Genomic DNA, 19,300 nt, shown 5'->3' on the forward strand with positions numbered 1-19,300 from the left:
AGCCATATTCTGTTTGACTCCACATGCAGACTTATATATCTGTAAGTCGGATGAGAAATCTCAAATGCAGCCAAATGATTACTATAAAGGTGTGTGCTGAACTAGGACTCACTTCAGCCCCCAATGGTCACCTGCTGACAAAAACACTCCTGGGTCATAAATGAAGCATCACAAATGGAAAGGCAGTCTCTGAACGGTGCATACTGCTGTGCCCTAAGTTCAGTGATATCCATAAGCACAAAGTGTCAACATGTCACTTTAAGATAACTCAACATCTTTGGTTTTCAAAGAAATGTAATACTTCAAAAATAAAATTCATCAATTTGCATTAATAAGTCATACACATGCCAAATGAAGCTTTACTTAACAGCTGAAGGTAAAATCCCAAATGTGTAGAGTTATCTTCAGAGAACTTGGAATTTATCATCCTTAGGTCAGGTTAGATATTGTCAATGTATTCATCATCATCTCCAGTATCATCAAACTAGATTTCATCATCATCCCCAGGACCAAATGTGTCCATTTCATTGATTATAGCGTGTTCTGGAAGCTCTCCATATGCCTTGAGTTCTTGCTTCATCTGCTTTATACTTTAAGATTACGTCAGCTTTGTTATCTTGATAGTCTCGCAGACCAATCAGTATAATGTCTGAGGTATTTATCCAAACCTTTTTTCTCAGCTTTCCTCTTATGTGGCACAGCCTCCTCACGCCGTCAAAACACATTGTTTCCAACCGACCGTTTCCCAGCATCTTGAACCTGAGCAAATTCCTGCCCATCCTCTTTAAACACCGACTCTCTCTTCTCAGACTCGTTCTCATTCTTACCTCTGCGCCTGTTTTTGCCTCCTTTGCCTTTATACTTTGGCATCATGGAGAGGGGACAACCACAGGAGTGGGGTGAGGATTCCTGCTGACAGTGGCTGTGACTCCTTTCCAGGAGCTACTACACTACTAGGGTGGGCGGCAGGAAGTAACTAACGGTGGATCTGAAGCGACTGTGAGGCTGCCCTGTCAGTACAGAAGATCCACGGCAGCAAACAGCGTTCCAGAGTCCTGGCTCCTGACAGCTACAAAATAATACGTCTGTTTCTGGCCTGGTTCTCAGGAAGGTGTAGTCTCTCCAGTGGTGACAAAATGTAGCAGAAGTCCTTCAACATACATGCCCACTTTTGTAGGGAAGAGAAAAAATGATTATTTTTACTTTTGTTTTCACTCCCACTAGGACACACAGTTAGTAAACACACACAGCACGTTATAGTTCAAGGTGCAACAAAACTATAGCTGCTCAGCTAAGGACGCATAGGAAAGATTTGGGGAGCACAGGGAGGAGCCAGAGTGTTTTAGATATTTTTGAAGAAATATCTTCTTAGGAAAGTGTTTTCTAGGGCTAAAAGCACCCATGTAGGTAGTCTTTCTGGTTTTCACTCTGGAATGTGATGGTTGCTAAACCTACAAACCATTCTTTTCTCGGAGAATGGGAGCGTCTACAAGGTGACTCCTCTTACAGTTACTTCCTCCTCACGTAAGATGGACACATATGCTGCGGAAGACATTGTCAATTTTCAATTGTATTTATTTTTATATTGGGCATGAGAGAGTTCGAAAATCTATTTCTAGACAGAGTAAAATTTATATACTACTGTGTTTATTTCACAGTGATTCTAGTCTTCTGGGGTCATCAAGTAAATCTGAGGGAAACTCTGAAATTCACATCAGGTTTGAAGAACATATTCATCTCTGTAATCATAGTAAGAAACACATTATTTTAAAGAAGCCAAACAGTCTTATCAAAGCATAGTGTATACAAGGTCGTTAATAGATACTTCATCTTCCAAGATCAGGTGCTCTGCTACCAATGGAAGTAAAAATCTTGTGAAATTATATGAAAGGTGTAATATGGGAGCAACAAAAGATTTTCACCATACATACATTAAAGTTTGTATGGTAAACAGAGACTTTTGGATCAAATTAAGATATGAGTATAAGATGTCACAATAAATAAATTAAGTTTTAGGAAATGTATCATCTACATTTTGAGTTTTCTATTTCATAAGCAAGATGAAACAATGTCAGTTCATAAACATTGTCAGAAGGAGCCATAAAATTATACAAAATGTAATTGTATAAAAGAGATAAAACAGAAAGCAAATACATCTTAACTGAAACTAGCATGTTTCCAAATGATTAAAGTCACCACGTGTGGATGAATGTCTGTCTGTGTCTGGAGATGTGGTCTTGAGTTGCAGTTACACAATGAGGCCAACATGAAGCTATTTTTAGTTCTATATAATTTAACAGAAGTCACATTTTCACCAAGGAGGTATGACGTGAAGAACCATGAGCAACATATACAGGCTGAGGCATTGGTATTAGATTAGAATCTTGAATTGTATGTGATCACTCAGATGCCAGATCACAAGGCATGCTTGACATCACATACTGAAGTTGGAAAGGCTTGTGAACTGATGCTTGAACTCATGAGGTTTGATTCTATGTTCTGCTGAAAGCTGTTAGAATTGATCAAATGATATCCAGCTGGCGTCCACTGAAGATTATATTGTTTGGTTTATGAGAGAAACCATCACTTATTCAGTATCAGTGGTTAAGCGATTAATAGAAAAATAGGAGCATAAAATCTACCTTGGTTTTCTCCAGTCCACAGTAAATTTGAACAAGTAGCTGTCAGAGAGTTCTGTAAAGAACAAGGCAGATTATGATAATAGCATAATCTGCTATAGTAAAAAGAGCAGCATATTTGAGATAACAGGAAGAACCAAATAAAAAATGGCTGCATGAATGAATGAATGAATGTAATGGCTACAAACAAACTTCAGTGAATCATAAATCAAACTGAGCCATTGGTACCAAAATTTATTATGAATGCAAAGCAAATAAGCCTTTCCTGTTGTCTGATATGATATCATGTCTGTCAGGTCCTGTGGTAACCCCTCCTAATTCTCATTGGTCTTCTATTTCCCCGTGAACTACAGTATTTCCTATACTACATTTAACAGTTTTTCTTATAGTATGATCTTTGGGCTATCCAGTCAACAAGAGGTGAGAAATAATTAAGTATTTGAATACCTGGCCATCCTGTTAAAATCTGCCAAATCAGAACATATAATTTGCAGGTTCTCCAGGTTATCTGAAAGAATAAAACATCATTCAGTGAGAAACACTGGACTCTACAGTCCCTAGGAAAGAGTAAACAAGTATCCTACACATCAGTAATGAGGTCTCCATTTCACATTCCAGAGATACTGTGGAGACACTGTCATGTGGCTCAAGAACCAGCTTCACCCCCAGAGTGACATGCCTGTCATTTTCAGTAGTTACAGCCTCTGATATTGCACTCTCTTGCAGGAGATGAGAGAATCCACACCACCACATGGCCACCTTGTACAGAAACACCATTACAGCATCTTGCAGCTGTACATCTAGCAAGGACTATGAACTCTTTTCCCAATAGTTGTGAAGTTGCTCTGCAGTCACTGTAAATCAGATACACATTATTCACTTCAGAGGAACCATTTGCAAGAACTATGTCAATTTAGAGGTAGAAATGAGAAATATTCAATGCAGTGTTCAGGTGCTGCTGTTTTTAAATCGAATGGAAGACACAAATCTTCCAGGTGGTGTTTCTTCTACAATTATCATCATTGTTCTACAATTGACATTTTTGAAAATGAAAGAGAATATGAATGCCCTTGGCTTGGTAGTAGATAGCATTTGCACATTCTGTGAGATAGCCTTTCTCACTCCACTCAGTGGTGACTCCACTCAACTTTTCCTCAGTCTCTGTTTCTATTTCCCGCTCACTGCCCCTGTGCTCTGCCAGTGCTCCCTGTATTACTGGAGCTCTTATTATTAGACAGTCATTGTTTTCACATTTTGGCTAGAGACAAAATACTTTTACTAGTCAATTAAGGTCTTTGTAGTCTTTTTTAGAAGGAGAGATTTCTTAGGGGTATCTTAATTCTTAGATATTGGTTGAACATAATTTTCTATGTTCAATGAGAACCAAATTTATTTTTTACTTTATGATGGCCCTATTCCTCTAAAAGCCCAGTACTTTTAAAGCAAACTGTGCAGAGGAGTCATCACTCAAGGTGACCATCTCCTGAATTGAGACCTTTTCCATCAGGTCTGTAGAACCAGTTTTGCTCATTTTTATACACACTAATCTACGAAGATACTGTCTTTCACTGGCATGTCCTAACTTAGGATATGTAGTCAGTTTATTTGGTATCAATGATACCGATATAGCCCTATGAGATTATGCTACTATATTATTGTTAAGATAAAAGGGCTTGGAGACAAAATTTTTGAGGAAGTCAAGAATGTACTGCTTTCTAAAATATACCTTTCCAAGAAAGACCAATAATAGGATGGTCTTCATTTTTTATGATGATTAAGCAAAATGATCTATATACAGTTCTACCACTATGTAGTAAAGACCAGCTACTAAGTAATTAAATAAGAAGGTCACCTATTTTTTCTCCACTTATACACTGTAATTTTTATCTGTTGATGTCAAAATAAAGAACACACACATTCTTTTGAACAAGTTTGACATTCACCAGCGTGGTGGCATTGAGCATTGTTTTAAACATGATAATCTATTCTATCTGTTCTCAAATTAACAAATATATGATAACTCATTATTCCAGATCTTTCTGAATGCTCTGCAAACAGCCCAATATCTGATGCCTATTGTCAGTTCATTTAAGGGACCAGTGCTCTATTATACTCCTACACTAGTTACAAAAATAATCAGGCGACACACTTAAGGTGTGAATGATTCCATAGGGGCTTCCATGTCTACATCTGTTTACATGTTTGGCTGGTTGATTTCTTATGAGACAGAGTTCCTCTAAGAGACTCTGGCTGTCCTGGAACTCTTAATGAAAATCTTGTTGGCCTCAAGATCATAGACTCTTCTGCCTATGCCTTCCGGGTTCTAGAATGAAAGGCATGTTTCAGCTGTCTATGGGGTTTTAATATTTTCCTCCCTTTTTATTCTTAAACCTCTTGTTCTACTCTGTTTCTTCACTTTGCCAACAAATTAACTCCATAACATGTCAGTGATGTTCATTTGAAGTAATACTTGCCATAGATAATGGCTAGAACCTTCTAAATAATTCCTAGATTGGTCAAGTGTAGTTTTAGGAACTGTCATGTGTATCATGGGAGGCAGGACATATGTGTTTGGATATGGTTTGGCTTTCTTCATCTTATGTTTTTTTTTTTTGGTCTGGTTATGTAACTAAAGAAACTGATGAACAGACTCAACTGAAAACACCCAGAGCATGATTAACATATTATTTAATTTCACAGCTAGCTAATTAATGTATCTAGAAGGAAAAAATACATCTGAAAAAACTTTATCTCTTCTGAAGTTAAGGAATATGACTTTATAAATCCTGCAGCTTAGGAAGTTTGATCCTATGTAAATCAACATTATAATAAAAGACAGTGAACTCCCCTGGATTTAAGAAATAATTAAAGATTAGATTATAAGAAATTATTGAGATTTGTGGTCTGAACAACATACCAACCAGGAGTGACTTTATTTGCACAGTGATCTCCTGAGAGCGCTCTTGACTTCAGCATTCCTCAGGCTGTAGATCAGGGGGTTCAGCATGGGGTTGAAAAAACTGTAAAAGAGGAAAAGAATCTTCTGCTGCTCCTCTGGGTGCTGGGATTTGGGGGCCATGTACATGACAATGGCACTACCAAAGAAGAGCCCTACCACACAGAGGTGGGAGGAACAGGTGGAGAAGGCCTTTCTGCGGCCCTCCCCTGACTGGATCCTCAGGATGGCCACCAGGATGCGTGTATAGGAGATTAGAACAAAGCACAAGGGCCCCACTAATATGAACACACAGGCTGCAAAAATGACGACTTGATTGAGTGTTGTGTCAGCACAGGCCAGCTTGAGGACAGACAGGATTTCACAGAAGAAGTGATTGATTTCATGAGGCCCACAGAATGGCAGCCTCAGGATAAGAAGTAAATGGACCATAGCCAAGAGGAAGCTAAATACCCAGGAAACAGCAGCCAGGATGGTACACACTCTCCAGCTCATGATGACAGTGTAGTGTAGTGGGTGGCAGATAGCTACATAACGGTCATAGGACATCACTACAAGTAGCACACATTCTGTGTGTGCAAAAGTCAAGAAGAGAAAGGTCTGTGTCATACATCCAGCAAAGGAGATGGGCCTGGTCTCATCCAAGAGGTTTACCAGTGTCTGTGGCACTGTGTTGCAGGCATAGGCCATATCTACAATGGCCAGGTGAGACAGGAAGAAGTACATAGGAGTATGGAGTCTGGAGTCCAGGCAGGTCATTGCAAGGATAGTCCCATTCCCCAGTATAGTGAAAGTATAGAAGAGAGAGAAAAGTAGAAAAAGAACTAGGTGAATCCTTTGGCCAAGGCAGAATCCTAGAAGGACGAACTCTGTGACCATGGTTTGATTTTCCTCCATTTTACTAGGAAAGAGGATATAGAGAACTGAGACTCAATTCTTGCATAATATGGTTTTATTATTTATCACAGATTTTAGCAACATGAGAAAACTATTAGTAAACATCAATAGAATGTATTCAATTCACTAATAAATGAATGATGCACTATTAAAAAGTTGTGCACAAACTATAGTTTTAACTGACATCCACTTTGGAAGAATAATAAATTTTCAATGCTTATGTGCTTAGAATAATTAGCACAGGAGCAATTATGAACTGTAGCAAACCCTATACACAAAACAATTTTGAAACAATTTGTCTCAGAGTTTTATGCATACGAGGATATAAAGGAATTACTAAGGCCTTTGATTTAAACATCACAGCAACATGGAATGAACAAACATCAAGTAGTGAAAAGACTTTTAATATGGGAATAATACCAGAATAGAAAAAAATTTGATATAATTTACATTTGTTACTTTAAGTTTCTAAGTCATAGCTAACATCTAGAGAATGCCTACATAACTTCACTCAAAGAAAATCCTAAAACAACTTTTCTTTTGTATTATTGGGTTGTATGCTCAGCAACTAGACATTTGATGGGTAAGAAAATTCAGGGCCCTTGTGGAACACAAGGCAATGCATAGATGTATGCATAGAGTTTGAAACATTGTTGGTGATAAAGAAGGAGGTGATGGACATTATATTTATTGACATAATGCATGATGTTGTGTGCTTTCCTATTTGTGTATATCCGTCCAGAATATGTATCATTGCCTTGAAAGTTAGACAATAGCCACTCTTTGGTTATTTTCTGGCTAGTCAAGTGGAACATTCACAGAATTATTAATATGTTCTAGGAAAATGTATTAGTGTTTTGTTTCACCAAACATATTACCATCCAGACTCAGTGCATAGAAGTTTCTATGAACATTCAAAGATTTGGAAGGGTGCTTGATAAGTGCCTATATAAATACACTAACATGCAAATTTCCCATATACTATTTATGTAGATTACTCTTTCTATCTTTTCTCTGAAGATATTAGTATAGAAAAAATAAGGAAGAAGAATTGGGTTGGTTCTGTTGTTCATCCAATTCCTTATGTTTGTAATAATATATTTGAAATCCAAAGCATGTTGATTTGCAATTTAAAGTAGAAAAACCTTGGCTGATCTTGGCATAAATAATTATACATGTTTTTACTGCTTCATAAATAGCAAGAGGAATGGCATTTCTTAGAAACAATCTCTAGTTTAATTAACATCGTACCAAGGGAGATGTTAAAGAGTGTTTCCAAAGGAAATTAGCATTAAGGACAGAATTTTACCTGGGAAAGACTTTCATAAAATACACATGCAACTGATAAGAATAACAAGGAAATAAAACTATATCAGCATAAATGGGACTGGAGCGTGTGTTATGTACTCTTCTAGTTGTGTGGAAGACAGATTTAAACAACTCAAAAGTTCATATGGAGTCAGTTTCTTGAGATATTATGTGTAAACACGGGATAAAATCAAGGTAGAAAATGTGTTTGGTGTGTAATATTTTGAAAAGAAAAGCAGTATTGGTTGTGCTTAAGAAATTACATCTGGAGAAGAGACAAGGGAACCAGTAGAAAGAAAAATCTTAGCCATCTAATGAATTTCTATATTGCGCATGGTTTGAGTGGCTGCTTATCAGTAACGTAACTGACAATGATCTCTAACCAGCTATTCTTACTCTCATTTCAGGTTCTTCAGCAACTTTCAGGGTATAATTCTATTTCTTGAGCAAATATATCTGGAGAGATGGAATATACAATTACCAAAATTTTGCAAACCTTTCAGTTATATTTAACATTTCAAATAAATAAGATTTCAATATTATTGTGTATACCTTGTTTTTCTTTGACTTGGAATATCATGATACTGTTGTTGAAGGAAATTTCTACAGTTTGGTCTAATAGATGAGGACCAGCCTATTTGAATGTGGCACAAAGTTAAATTTTACACATGATGAATAAAAAAGCCAGTAGGTTGCAAAATTTTTTCATAGCAAAAAAGAAATATAGATAACATGTTTGATACATTAGAAACCATTTTTGTACAGTTGCTTATTGTTTATTATAAAGCTGGGGAGCAGGTTTGTTTGCTTTCTATATCTGCCAATTGATACATGTTTGTTAAATGACAAATAAGTGAATAAATGTAAACAAACAAACTCAAATAAACTACTAGCTATTATTGTCTTAAGAAGTCTTTTGATTTTTTTTTACAATAAAATCTTCTCTAATTATTCTAAGTTCAGTACTTCTGCCAGAGGAAATGGTTTTTCAATATAGAAAAAAAATCATTGCTGTGATCCATATAAAAGTAACATCTTTAAGATAAGAGCACTTGAAGGATTCACAAAATGGTAAGCACTTGAATTTAGTATATGTTAATCTTTATAATCCTTTTCATATGATTTCAATACAATGTATCTAAAGTTAATTAAAACAATCAATTAGAAACTGAATATTACATTCCCAGGGACCACAGGAATTTCAACTTGAAGTATGTTCCAGTTATAAGTGTAAATTTAAAGAATTATTATTATATACATTCATCTTTGTATATATGACTTCAGAAATTAAAAGTTGTTCAACTGGTATGGTTAATAAGTTATCTAGTTACTCTAAGGCACTAAAGGAAGTATTTCAGAAGAAAGGCATTTATTTTTACTTGAATAAAATATCATCAGTTGGAATATATCATATTTCAAAAAGTAAATCTCAAGTTTGATAAACTATTCATTTTTATCCTATGGGTAGCAGGCATAAGCAAAGCAACATTCATACAGCCTTCCCATTGTTGCACAGTTGCTCATTTCAACTAAAGGCTGCTTATTTGTAACTTCAAGGAGGAAGCCGTTACTTTTCTTTCTTACATATTGATGAGACACTTTGCTAAGTTACTGTATGGAGTGAGAATTGATGAAATAAATGATTTTTTTTATAGTCCAGGAAGAGCTGAAGGTAACTCTTACAGGATCATGTCTTCACTAAACTTTGAGTACTAGATAATCTTCTGGTTCATGCGCTGTGTGTACCCAGCACTGTAGTGGTACAGGGTAAAACAGACTGAGAGTTTTAATGTTATAAGGGTGTTGTAAATGTATTTCAGAGGCAAGAGAAGAAACAAGAATGTAAATATTAAATATGAAAGTTTACTAAACAGAAGACTTAAATAATTATTGAGAATCTCATTCTTTTTTCATTTTCTATACCCACTGACACCTTGGTTCTCTCCTTTTGCTGAAATTCATCTTCTAGATTCCAGAAAATATAACATATATGCTTACTTATTGACAACATTCTAAGTACCAGGATATGTCTTGAAAGTCATATGACAGATAATTATAAAAAATAAACTTAATATGCCTTTGGCTTTTATAGTCCAATACAATAAAACAATGTATTTTTACAGTCCTGACAGGAATTAAATAGAACCTTCATAAGACAATCAGTATGTGTTAATTTCAATGAAAGAATACATCACCCTGTAATATATTCTACTATAATTTTTTTAAGTAGGAAAGTTATTCTATATATTTTATCTAAACCCATGATATGGAAATTACTATTTGCACAGAATGTGAGTAAGCATCAATATTTAGCATTTGTAGAGACAATTTCTCATCACGATATAGAAATAAGGAGTGACAATAACAGTGGAAGAGGAAAGCAAAGACAAGATGCTTCAAGCTGTCTGGGAGGAATTTGTTGTGTACTAAATTCATACAACCTTGTTGACTCACACATTAACACCCAAGATTATCAGAAGAGGAAACAGCTGGAGGCTGACACAGGGTCCCAATCCTGCAGAATTTCTGGGGAACTATAGAACACTCAGCTCTGCTCCAGATTGAAAGGCAACTGGCTTGAAATGCAGCAGAATCCTCAGGAAAGCAGATTTTATTCTCTGAGGGCTCAGCCTGGTTAGCTGCTCTTGAGACTCCTTGGAGGGGCAGGGCCATGAGACATCATGCATGACTACCTCTGTGGGAAGCAAAGAAAAAAGAAATTATATTTTTATTGCTGTTACCAACGGAAACAGTACAAGAAGAAAGAATCACAGATTAAGAGACAACTCTGAAACAATGCCCATCAGAATCTATGAATACTGATTGATATTTTTTATGTCATAACCACTACTTCATTATCTTCATTTTAGAATGCTTCTAGGCAACTTCATAAGAAGTAGAACCAGTGAGTGAACTTTTGGAATCTGTTCTGAAGCTCAGTCTCTCCTTGATGGACTCTGGATCCTCTGGTCTGTAGAAGAAATGAGAAGTTAAGCCTTAAAAACTCTTATGATTGACAGTCACACTCCAAATTGTAATACTGTGGAAGCTGCACAGGAAGGCAGAAGAGGAATGGGGAGTTCAAAGATAGGCCAAGGTATCCCAGAATGTCCTTTTGAGACCTACATTAAGAAGTGCCTTTTATTAATTGATTGATTGATTTATTAAAATTTATATAAGTACACTGTAGCTGTCTCCAGATGCACCAGCATGGGGAATCTGATTTCACTACAGATGGTTGTGAGCTACTATGTGGTAGCTGCAATTTGAACTCAGGACCCCTGGAAGAGCAGTCAGTGCTCTTAATCATTGAGCATCTCTCCAGCCCAAGCAGTGCCTTTTAGGGTATGAATGTAGGTCATTGACTAGAAGTACTCTAACGGCCAGGTGGTGATGCTGCATAACTTTAATCTCAGGGTGTGGGAAGCAGAGGCGGGAAGATCTCTGAGTTTGAGGGCAGTTTGTTGTACAAAGTGAGTTCCAGGACAGCCAGGGTTACACAGTGGTTCAGCACTTTCTGAGAAGACTGCAGTCTCTACAATGTGACTTCCCTCATGAGTTGTTATCTAAAACAACATTTACCACTTTTATATCTATTTCTTTCAATATTAGACTTGATAGACATGAGAGGAGAGAGAGAGAGAGAGAGAGAGAGAGAGAGAGAGAGAGAGAGAGAGAGAGAGAGAGAGAGAGAGAGAGAGAGAGAGAAGGAGGGAGATGTAGAGGGAGAGAGAGAGAAATTCCATTAAAGCCACTCCAAAATTTATAAATCAAAAAATTTGTTACATTGTAATCCTAGGTGTCTGGAGTTAAAGCATAAACAAAAGAGAGAACATTTGTGGTTCCCATATTTGCAAAGCATATTCACATCTGCTATGAATGTATTCGTGATTTAGAATAATAATTTTTGTTTGTTTTCTAAGACGGAGTTCCCTGTGTGGCCCTGGTTCTCTTGTGACTCATTTCGTAAACCCGGCTAACTTTGAACTCAGAGATCTGCCAGTTTCTGCCTCATAAATGCTAGAAGTAAAAGCATGTGCCATTACAGCCTGGATGAAAATAAACACATTTTAAAAAGAAAGTCCAAAATATACTATTACTTTTATGAAACACATTGTGTGTATTGAAAAGACTATACATTCTTTATTGGATTGATAATTAATACTTCATCCATTTTTAATAAAGGTGTATAAGTGAAGGCACACAGGGTTTATCACTTACTGCATGGGAAATACTACACATTGATAGAACTTTACCTGGTTCATTTTATTTACTCATCATATAAAAACCATGAGAAAGATAATATCATCATTTTTCTTGAATGGATGCATTTCACACAGTAGCACAGTTTGGGCTTTTTCTTTAAAAGTCTGACTTCCAGGACTTTTCTACTTAACCACACATGTCTATCAACATATCAGTCTTTTTAATATACAAGGCTAAATATCCAAAGATAGAACATTGTTTTTTTAAACAACTTTATTTTACAAAACAAAGATAAATGTACAGATTTTAAACATTTTTTGCTTAAAATTATACATTTTTTGTCAGTACTTTTTTCAGATTTTAACAATTTTTACAAAAAACTATATGAATATATTTTTTAGTCAGTACTTGATTTTTTTCAAGGTTTGATTGTATGCCTTGAAAACTTAATAGTTACAATGAGCTAAAGTACATGTAAAACAAAATGTAACATGGAAATAGTTAAAGTTTTCTTGTTTTGTAAATATTTTTTTTGTTTTGTTTTGTTTTCTTTATTTCTTGGACTTCATACAGTCTGTGAGTTGTTTCTGGTAGAACATTGTTAGTATTGATAGATTTTTTTACTGGGGCTACTACCCATTTTTCAGTGACTGCATATTATGTCTGTTCTTTTGTGACTAGGTTATCTCACTCAACATGATATTCTCTACATTCATCCATTTTCCTAGGAATTTCATTAAGTCATTGTTTCTAATAGCTGAGTAGTAAGTGTACCACAGTTTTTTATCCATCCATCTACTGAAGAACATCTGGGTTCTTCCAACCTTCTGGTTATTATAAATAAGGCTGCTATGAACATGGTAGAGCATGTGTCTTTAGTGGATGTTGGAGCACCTATGGGGTATATGCCCAGAAGTAGAATATCTGGGTTGTCAGGTAATAAATACTATGTCCAATTTTCTGAAAAACCGCCAGACTAATTTTCAGAGTGGTCCGACCAGCTCCCAACCTCACCAAGAGTAGAGGAGTGTTGCTCTTTCTCTGCATCCTCGCCAGCATCTTTTATCATCTGAGATTTTGGTCTTAGCCATTCTGACTGGTGTGTGGTGAAATCTCAGGGTTGTTTTGATTTACATTTCACTGATGACTAGGGATGTCCAGCATTTCCTTAGGTGCTTCTCAGCCATTTGATAGTCATCAACTGAGAATTCTTTGTTTAGCTCTGAACCCCATTTTTTAATAGGATTGTTTGATTCTCTGGAGTCTAATTTCTTGAGTTCTTTGTATATCTTGGATATTAGACATCTATCAGATGTGGGGTTGGTAAAGACCTTTTCCTAATCTGTTGGTTACCATTTTGTTTTCTTGACAGTGTCCTTAGTCTTACAGAAACTTTGCAATCTCATTAAGTTCCATTTCTCGATCCTTGATTTTAGAGCACAAGCCATTAGTGTTCTGTTCAGGAAAATTTCCCCTGTGCCTATGTGTTCTACGGATTTCCCTAATTTCTCTTCGGATAGTTTCAGTGTACCTGGTTTCATGTAGAGATCTTTGATCCACTTGCACTTGAGCTTTGTACAAGGAGATAAGTAAGAATCTATTTTCATTCTTCTGTATAATGACTGACTGCAGGTTGAGCCAACACCACTTGTTGAAGAGGCTGTCCTTTTTCCATTGAATATTTTCAAATCCTTTGTAAAAAAATCAAGTGACCATATGTGAGTTTATTTCTGCATCTTTTATTCTGTTTTATTGATCTATCTGCCTATCTTTGTACCATTACCATGTTGTTTTTAACACAAATAATTTGTAAGTATATAGCTTGAGAACAGGGGTGGTGATTCCCACAGAAGTTTTCTTGTTGTTGAGGATAAATTTTACTATTCTAGACTTTTTGTTATTCCAGATGAATCTGCAAATTGCTCTTTCCAACTCTATGAAGAATTGAGTTGGAGTTGTCATGGGAATTGCATTGAATCTGTTGATTGCTTTTGGTAAGATGGCCATTTTTACAATGTCGATCCTTCCAATCCAAGTGTATAGGAGATTTTCCATCTTATGAGATCTTCTGAAATTTTGTTCTTCAGAGATTTGAAGTTGTTGTCATATAGGTTCTTCACTTGCTTAGTTAAGGTCACACCAAGGTATTTAATATTGTTTATGACTATTGTGAAGGGTATCTCTTCTCTAATTTCTTTCTCAGCATGTTTGTCCTTTGAGGAGAGGAAGGCTACTGATTTGTTTAATTTTATATCCAGCTGCTTTGCTGAAGTTGTTCATCGGCTATAAAAGTTCTCTGGTGGAATTTTTGGGGATCAATTAAGTATACTATCATGTCACCTGCAAATAGTGATATTTTTACTTCTTTTTTTCTGATTTGTATCCCTTTGATTTCCATTTGCTGTCTAATTGCTCCTGCCAGGACTTCCAGTACTATGTTGAATATGTAGCTGGAGAGTTGGTAGCCTTGTCTAGTCCTGGAAAGAAAAGAATATTATCAAAATATATTGAATAAAATGCTCAAAATATTTCAAAAAGCTTCAACAATAATTTTTTGAGCAGTGGTTACACCCTCTCATTTTATGTTTTATATTATAGGTTAACATTTTATATTAAGGTTTTATGAGTCTTGTTACTTTCAATAAAATTGTAGGTTAACGTCTCAATGTACTTTATGCATGAAAATTTTAAATGTTTATGGTAATAAAATTATCAGTGTTGTCAAATAACATAAATAATTTTACTTAAATTAATTCTGACTGCACTCTTGGTTTTGTATATTCAAATATTTATGTGCTTCCTTTTCTCTCTCCAGAGAGTCAACATCATCAAGATGAATGTGGATACTCAGAATTCAAATGTTTGCCTCTAGAGGAAGACTCAGAAAGTAAATGAAACTAAAAAGACTCAGGAAGTACACAAAACTCACAAGTCTCAGGAAATTTCTGAGACTTAAGAAGATTCACAGAACCTTTGTTAAAATTTTCTAGGTATTGACAATTTCTGTGTGTACATTCCAAAGTCAAAAGCTTCCAGGAAATTGTACAGAGAACTCAGGGAAACAACATGAGTTTCTACTCATGTTGCTGTGACCTTTTAGAAATACAATTACGTTTGAATAACCCAAGTGCCTGTGAGTAACCTTTGAATCATGTAAGCAACTGCAATAATTCCTTGGTTCTCTAAGGTAGACTTAGGTGCCATGTGTAGGGTAGAGCAACATAGTTCATTTCTTCTTAGTAAAAGTCACAGAACAACATGGCACCTGGCTGGGGAGCAACAGTTCCAGGAGAGTTGGGAAAAAGGGGTTGCATGGTTGCTACAGTAAGCATGAGTCTTGAAACTACTTACTTGTATACTAGAAAAGAAGTAGTTAATGTTTTCTATTTCTTGAAACTCTTAGAATTATGAAATTTTTAGTTTGCCTTGCTTTGCTTCAAATGTTTTTGTCTTTCCGGTTAAAATAACTCTCTTCTGACAGATAGATAAATAGATAGATAGACAGATAGATAGATAGATAGATAGATAGATAAATCGATAGATAGATAGATACATAAATAAGAATAATGAGGATTTTTATTTTATTTTATTTAAACTATATTTTTATATACTACATTAGGATTATGTTTTCTCAAAACAAAAAAAAAAAAGTCATGCTCAATCCTTACACACCAAGAAAACGTTGACTAATTCCAGGTTACATCCTGTTTTACATGTTCTTTTTGCTCATTGTAACTAGTAAGACCTTAATGCAGAGTATCAATCCTTTAAAAAAAAAAAAAAGGATTATGTTTTCTTAACCCTCTCCTTCTCGTAGATTTCTATCCATCTCCTCTCTCATCTGGATCCACACCCTTTTTTCTTTCACTAGAAATCATACAGGCTTCTAAGTGATAACAATATCATATAATATGATAATATAATATATTGAAATATAGTAACATAGTACAAAAACTGACGCATCAAATAGAACAAAACAAACAAACAAAAGAAAAAGAGGGTAAGAAAAGGAAGAAGTGACAGAGATAGTTAGAAAGAACTACTCATTTATACAGTCAGGAATCCCATTAAAATACAAAACTAGAAGCTGTAAGAACCTCAATGATTAAAAGAGAGGAAAAATCAAAAGCAAAAACAGAAACAAAAACAAACAAATAAGTAAATAATAAAAAGACAACATGTCAAAACGAAGAAAGTCCTAATATAATATTATGAGACAAGGAACCTCCAATTAGTCCACAGGATTCTGTTTCGTGTTTGCATCTACAGCTGGGAATTGCCATAGGAATCCTTTGTATCCCCAGTGAGACTCCTTAGAGAAACCTAAATTTTAATTTGCAAGTCTTTATCAGTTGGAGATATGCTTCTGAGTTCTGGTTCTTGGCTTTAGAGTAATTCTTAATGTGCTGGCTTCTTTTCACATTTCAGTGTAGAGTCAAAATGCTTTCATGAACAATTTAAATCAAAAATGGAAAAGAAACAGGAAAGAAAGTAGGAAGAGAGTGGAAGGAGAGAGAGGAGGAAGTAGAGAAGAGGGAGAGGGAGAAGGGGATGGAAGATAGAATGAGGCTGACTATGAATCAAGATATTCTGGTTCCAGGTCATACATAATTGGACTAAATCTGCATGCTCAATGAGAATCATCTGTGTTCTCAACTTCTTTGTGTTTCCTGATTCTCTAAAAATATAATGATTCTATGACGATCAGTATATACAGGACAACTAGACTCTTATGTCTCAGAGTCTAGCAGACTTGGGATCTCAGATAAGCTCACAGTGAAACATATTCAGCTGTGAAAAATCTGCCTTTACTAACAATGTTCTATCTTTGGATATTTAGCCTTGTATATTAAAAAGACTGATATATTGATAGACATGTGTGGTTAAGTAGAAAAGTCCTGGAAGTCAGACTTTTTAAGAAAAAGCCCAAACTGTGCTACTGTGTGAAATGCATTCATCCAAGAAAAATGATGATATTATCTTTCTCATTGTTTTTATATGATGAGTAAATAAAATGAACCAGGTAAAGTTCTATCAATGTGTAATATTTCCCACGCAGTAAGTGATAAACCCTGTGTGCCTTCACTTATACACCTTTATTAAAAGTGGATGAAGTATTAATTATCAATCAAATAAAGAACAGTCTTTTCAATACGTTAGACATTTGTCATTTTAATGACATTGGGCAAGACTGATCATGAAATTACTTTTTATTTCAAATCAGGAAAAAAATCATATGAAACTCTTTAAAAATACACTTGAAATTTCTGGGACTGATTTCTAGTCCTCAGGCATTAGTTGTCTAGGTCACATCAGCCAAAAAATCAACCCACTACCCAGCTGGAGAGATAGTTAGATCCTGGCATCTTCTTGTAAAGCTTACTGTTTGGGTAAGAGATGCTCTAGGAGGACAGTGGTCCACGGCATCTGGAAAAAACAGAGGTAGAGGTGCTGATGGATCAATGCTAGAAAACTGCATACAAATAAAGTGTGTACCATTAAATGAATCATAGTTCATCATCTGCAGAATCCTTAAACTCCCCAAAATTGTTTAATCTGTTTTTCATTTTTAGCTTATTCAAAGAGACAATGCTCATGCTTACCCCTTTATTAGCGACTAATGAAGCATGGACTACCAAATCTATAAATGATATTAAAGCTTTTTCAGTAATGTGGGATTTGAAAATAAGACTGCATTATTTGTAGAATGGACAAGTGCAACTGTAGGACACTGAGAGAGTTCTACATCAGAGCTCTGATAATCACAGCCTTTGTATGTAGCTTATTTTCTTATTCTTATGATACATGTATTTTGTGATGTTATGTAATTAGAATTGTGATAAAATGTGTTTAAATTTTTGGACCCAGAAAATAAATTAAAATATTATTTAATTTTATAGCTAATAACTTCAACAAAATCAAAATAATTACATTTGATAAAACGTCATTTCACAGAAAGCCAATGGATGCTTCATATTTAGTATTTATCCTCAAAGTAATAGAAAGGGTGTGTTGTTGTGCTATTAAACAAAGATAAGAATAAAATAGTGACTTTTCATATTTAGAAAATAATTAGGGATTAAAATTGGAGGAAGTTACCAAGACTTGTGGTCCAAATATCATAACAATTGAGAATGATTTTCACTGCACAGTGCCCTCCTGAATGTGCTCTTGACTTCAGCATTCCTCAGGGTATAGATCAGGGGGTTCAGCATGGGGTTGAAAAAACTGTAAAAGAGAAAAAGGATCTTCTGCAGCTCTTCTGGGTGCTGGGATCTGGGGGCCATGTACATGACAATGGCACTGCCAAAGAAGAGCCCTACCACACAGAGGTGGGAGGAACAGGTGGAGAAGGCCTTTCTGCGGCCCTCCCCTGACTGGATCCTCAGGATGGTCACCAGGATGCATGTATAGGAGACTGTTACAAAGAATAGGGGTCCAACTAAGGCAAATACACAGCCTGCAAAGATAACAACTTGATTGAGTGTTGTGTCAGCACAGGCCAGCTTGAGGACAGACAGGATTTCACAGAAGAAGTGATTGATTTCATGAGGCCCACAGAAAGGCAGCTTCAGGATGAGAACTAAATGGACCAGAGCCAAGAGGAAGCTAAATATCCAGGAAACAGCAGTCAGGATGGTACACACTCTCCAGTTCATGATGACAGTGTAGTGTAGGGGGTGACAGATGGCCACAAATCTATCATAGGACATCACCACAAGGAGAACACATTCTGTGCTAGAAAATGTCAAAAATAGATAAGTCTGCATCATGCATCCAGCAAAGGAGATGGGCCTGGTCTCATCCAAGAGGTTTACCAGTGTTTGTGGCACTGTGTTGCAGGCATAGGCCATATCAACAGTGGCCAGATTGGAGAGGAAGAAGTACATAGGAGAATGAAGTCTTGGCTCTCGGCAGATTAATCCAAGGGTAAACCCATTTCCCAACAATGTAAAGATGTAGCAGAGAGAGAACAATACAAAAAGAACTAGGTGAACCTTCGGGCCAAGACAGAATCCCAGCAGGATGAACTCCGTGATCAATGTCTGATTTTCTTCCATTTTTTTTTCTATGAAGGAGAGATAGAAAGTACTAGGAGACACAATTATCTTAAAACATCTTTTGTTTAGTAAGACAGATTTGTGTTGGTGTAAAATACTTTAAAAATATACTCTTAGAAACATAATCAAGTTAATTAATGAATTAAATACTAGTTATCAAATAGTAAAATTGCCTGTCCATCTACACACATTTTAATGTTGGTTTCCAGTTTTCAGAGGGAAAATATATCAGC

At 35.8% G+C, this 19,300-nt stretch overlaps 2 protein-coding genes and 1 pseudogene across 3 annotated transcripts; all 3 read right to left on the reverse strand.

Annotated features, from left to right (window-relative positions):
* Positions 1-439: 439 nt before the first annotated feature.
* On the reverse strand, positions 440-870 carry LOC308432111 (eukaryotic translation initiation factor 1A-like; annotated as a pseudogene). Its single transcript has one exon. The product of its transcript is annotated as a eukaryotic translation initiation factor 1A-like (transcript).
* Positions 871-5,571: 4,701 nt separating this feature from the next.
* Positions 5,572-6,492, reverse strand: LOC308432551 (olfactory receptor 2A1/2A42-like; the record flags this gene model as incomplete). The annotated part of the gene is made up of 1 exon (XM_080932329.1): positions 5,572-6,492. One exon carries the CDS (start codon positions 6,490-6,492, stop codon positions 5,572-5,574), a length of 921 nt encoding a protein of 306 aa, XP_080788455.1.
* Positions 6,493-18,125: 11,633 nt separating this feature from the next.
* On the reverse strand, positions 18,126-19,067 carry LOC308432618 (olfactory receptor 2A1/2A42-like; the record flags this gene model as incomplete). The annotated part of the gene is made up of 1 exon (XM_080932389.1): positions 18,126-19,067. One exon carries the CDS (start codon positions 19,065-19,067, stop codon positions 18,126-18,128), a length of 942 nt encoding a protein of 313 aa, XP_080788515.1.
* Positions 19,068-19,300: the final 233 nt, after the last annotated feature.

The sequence above is a fragment of the Micromys minutus genome (assembly GCF_963924665.1).
Source record: "Micromys minutus genome assembly, chromosome: 18".
Lineage (NCBI taxonomy): Eukaryota > Metazoa > Chordata > Mammalia > Rodentia > Muridae > Micromys > Micromys minutus.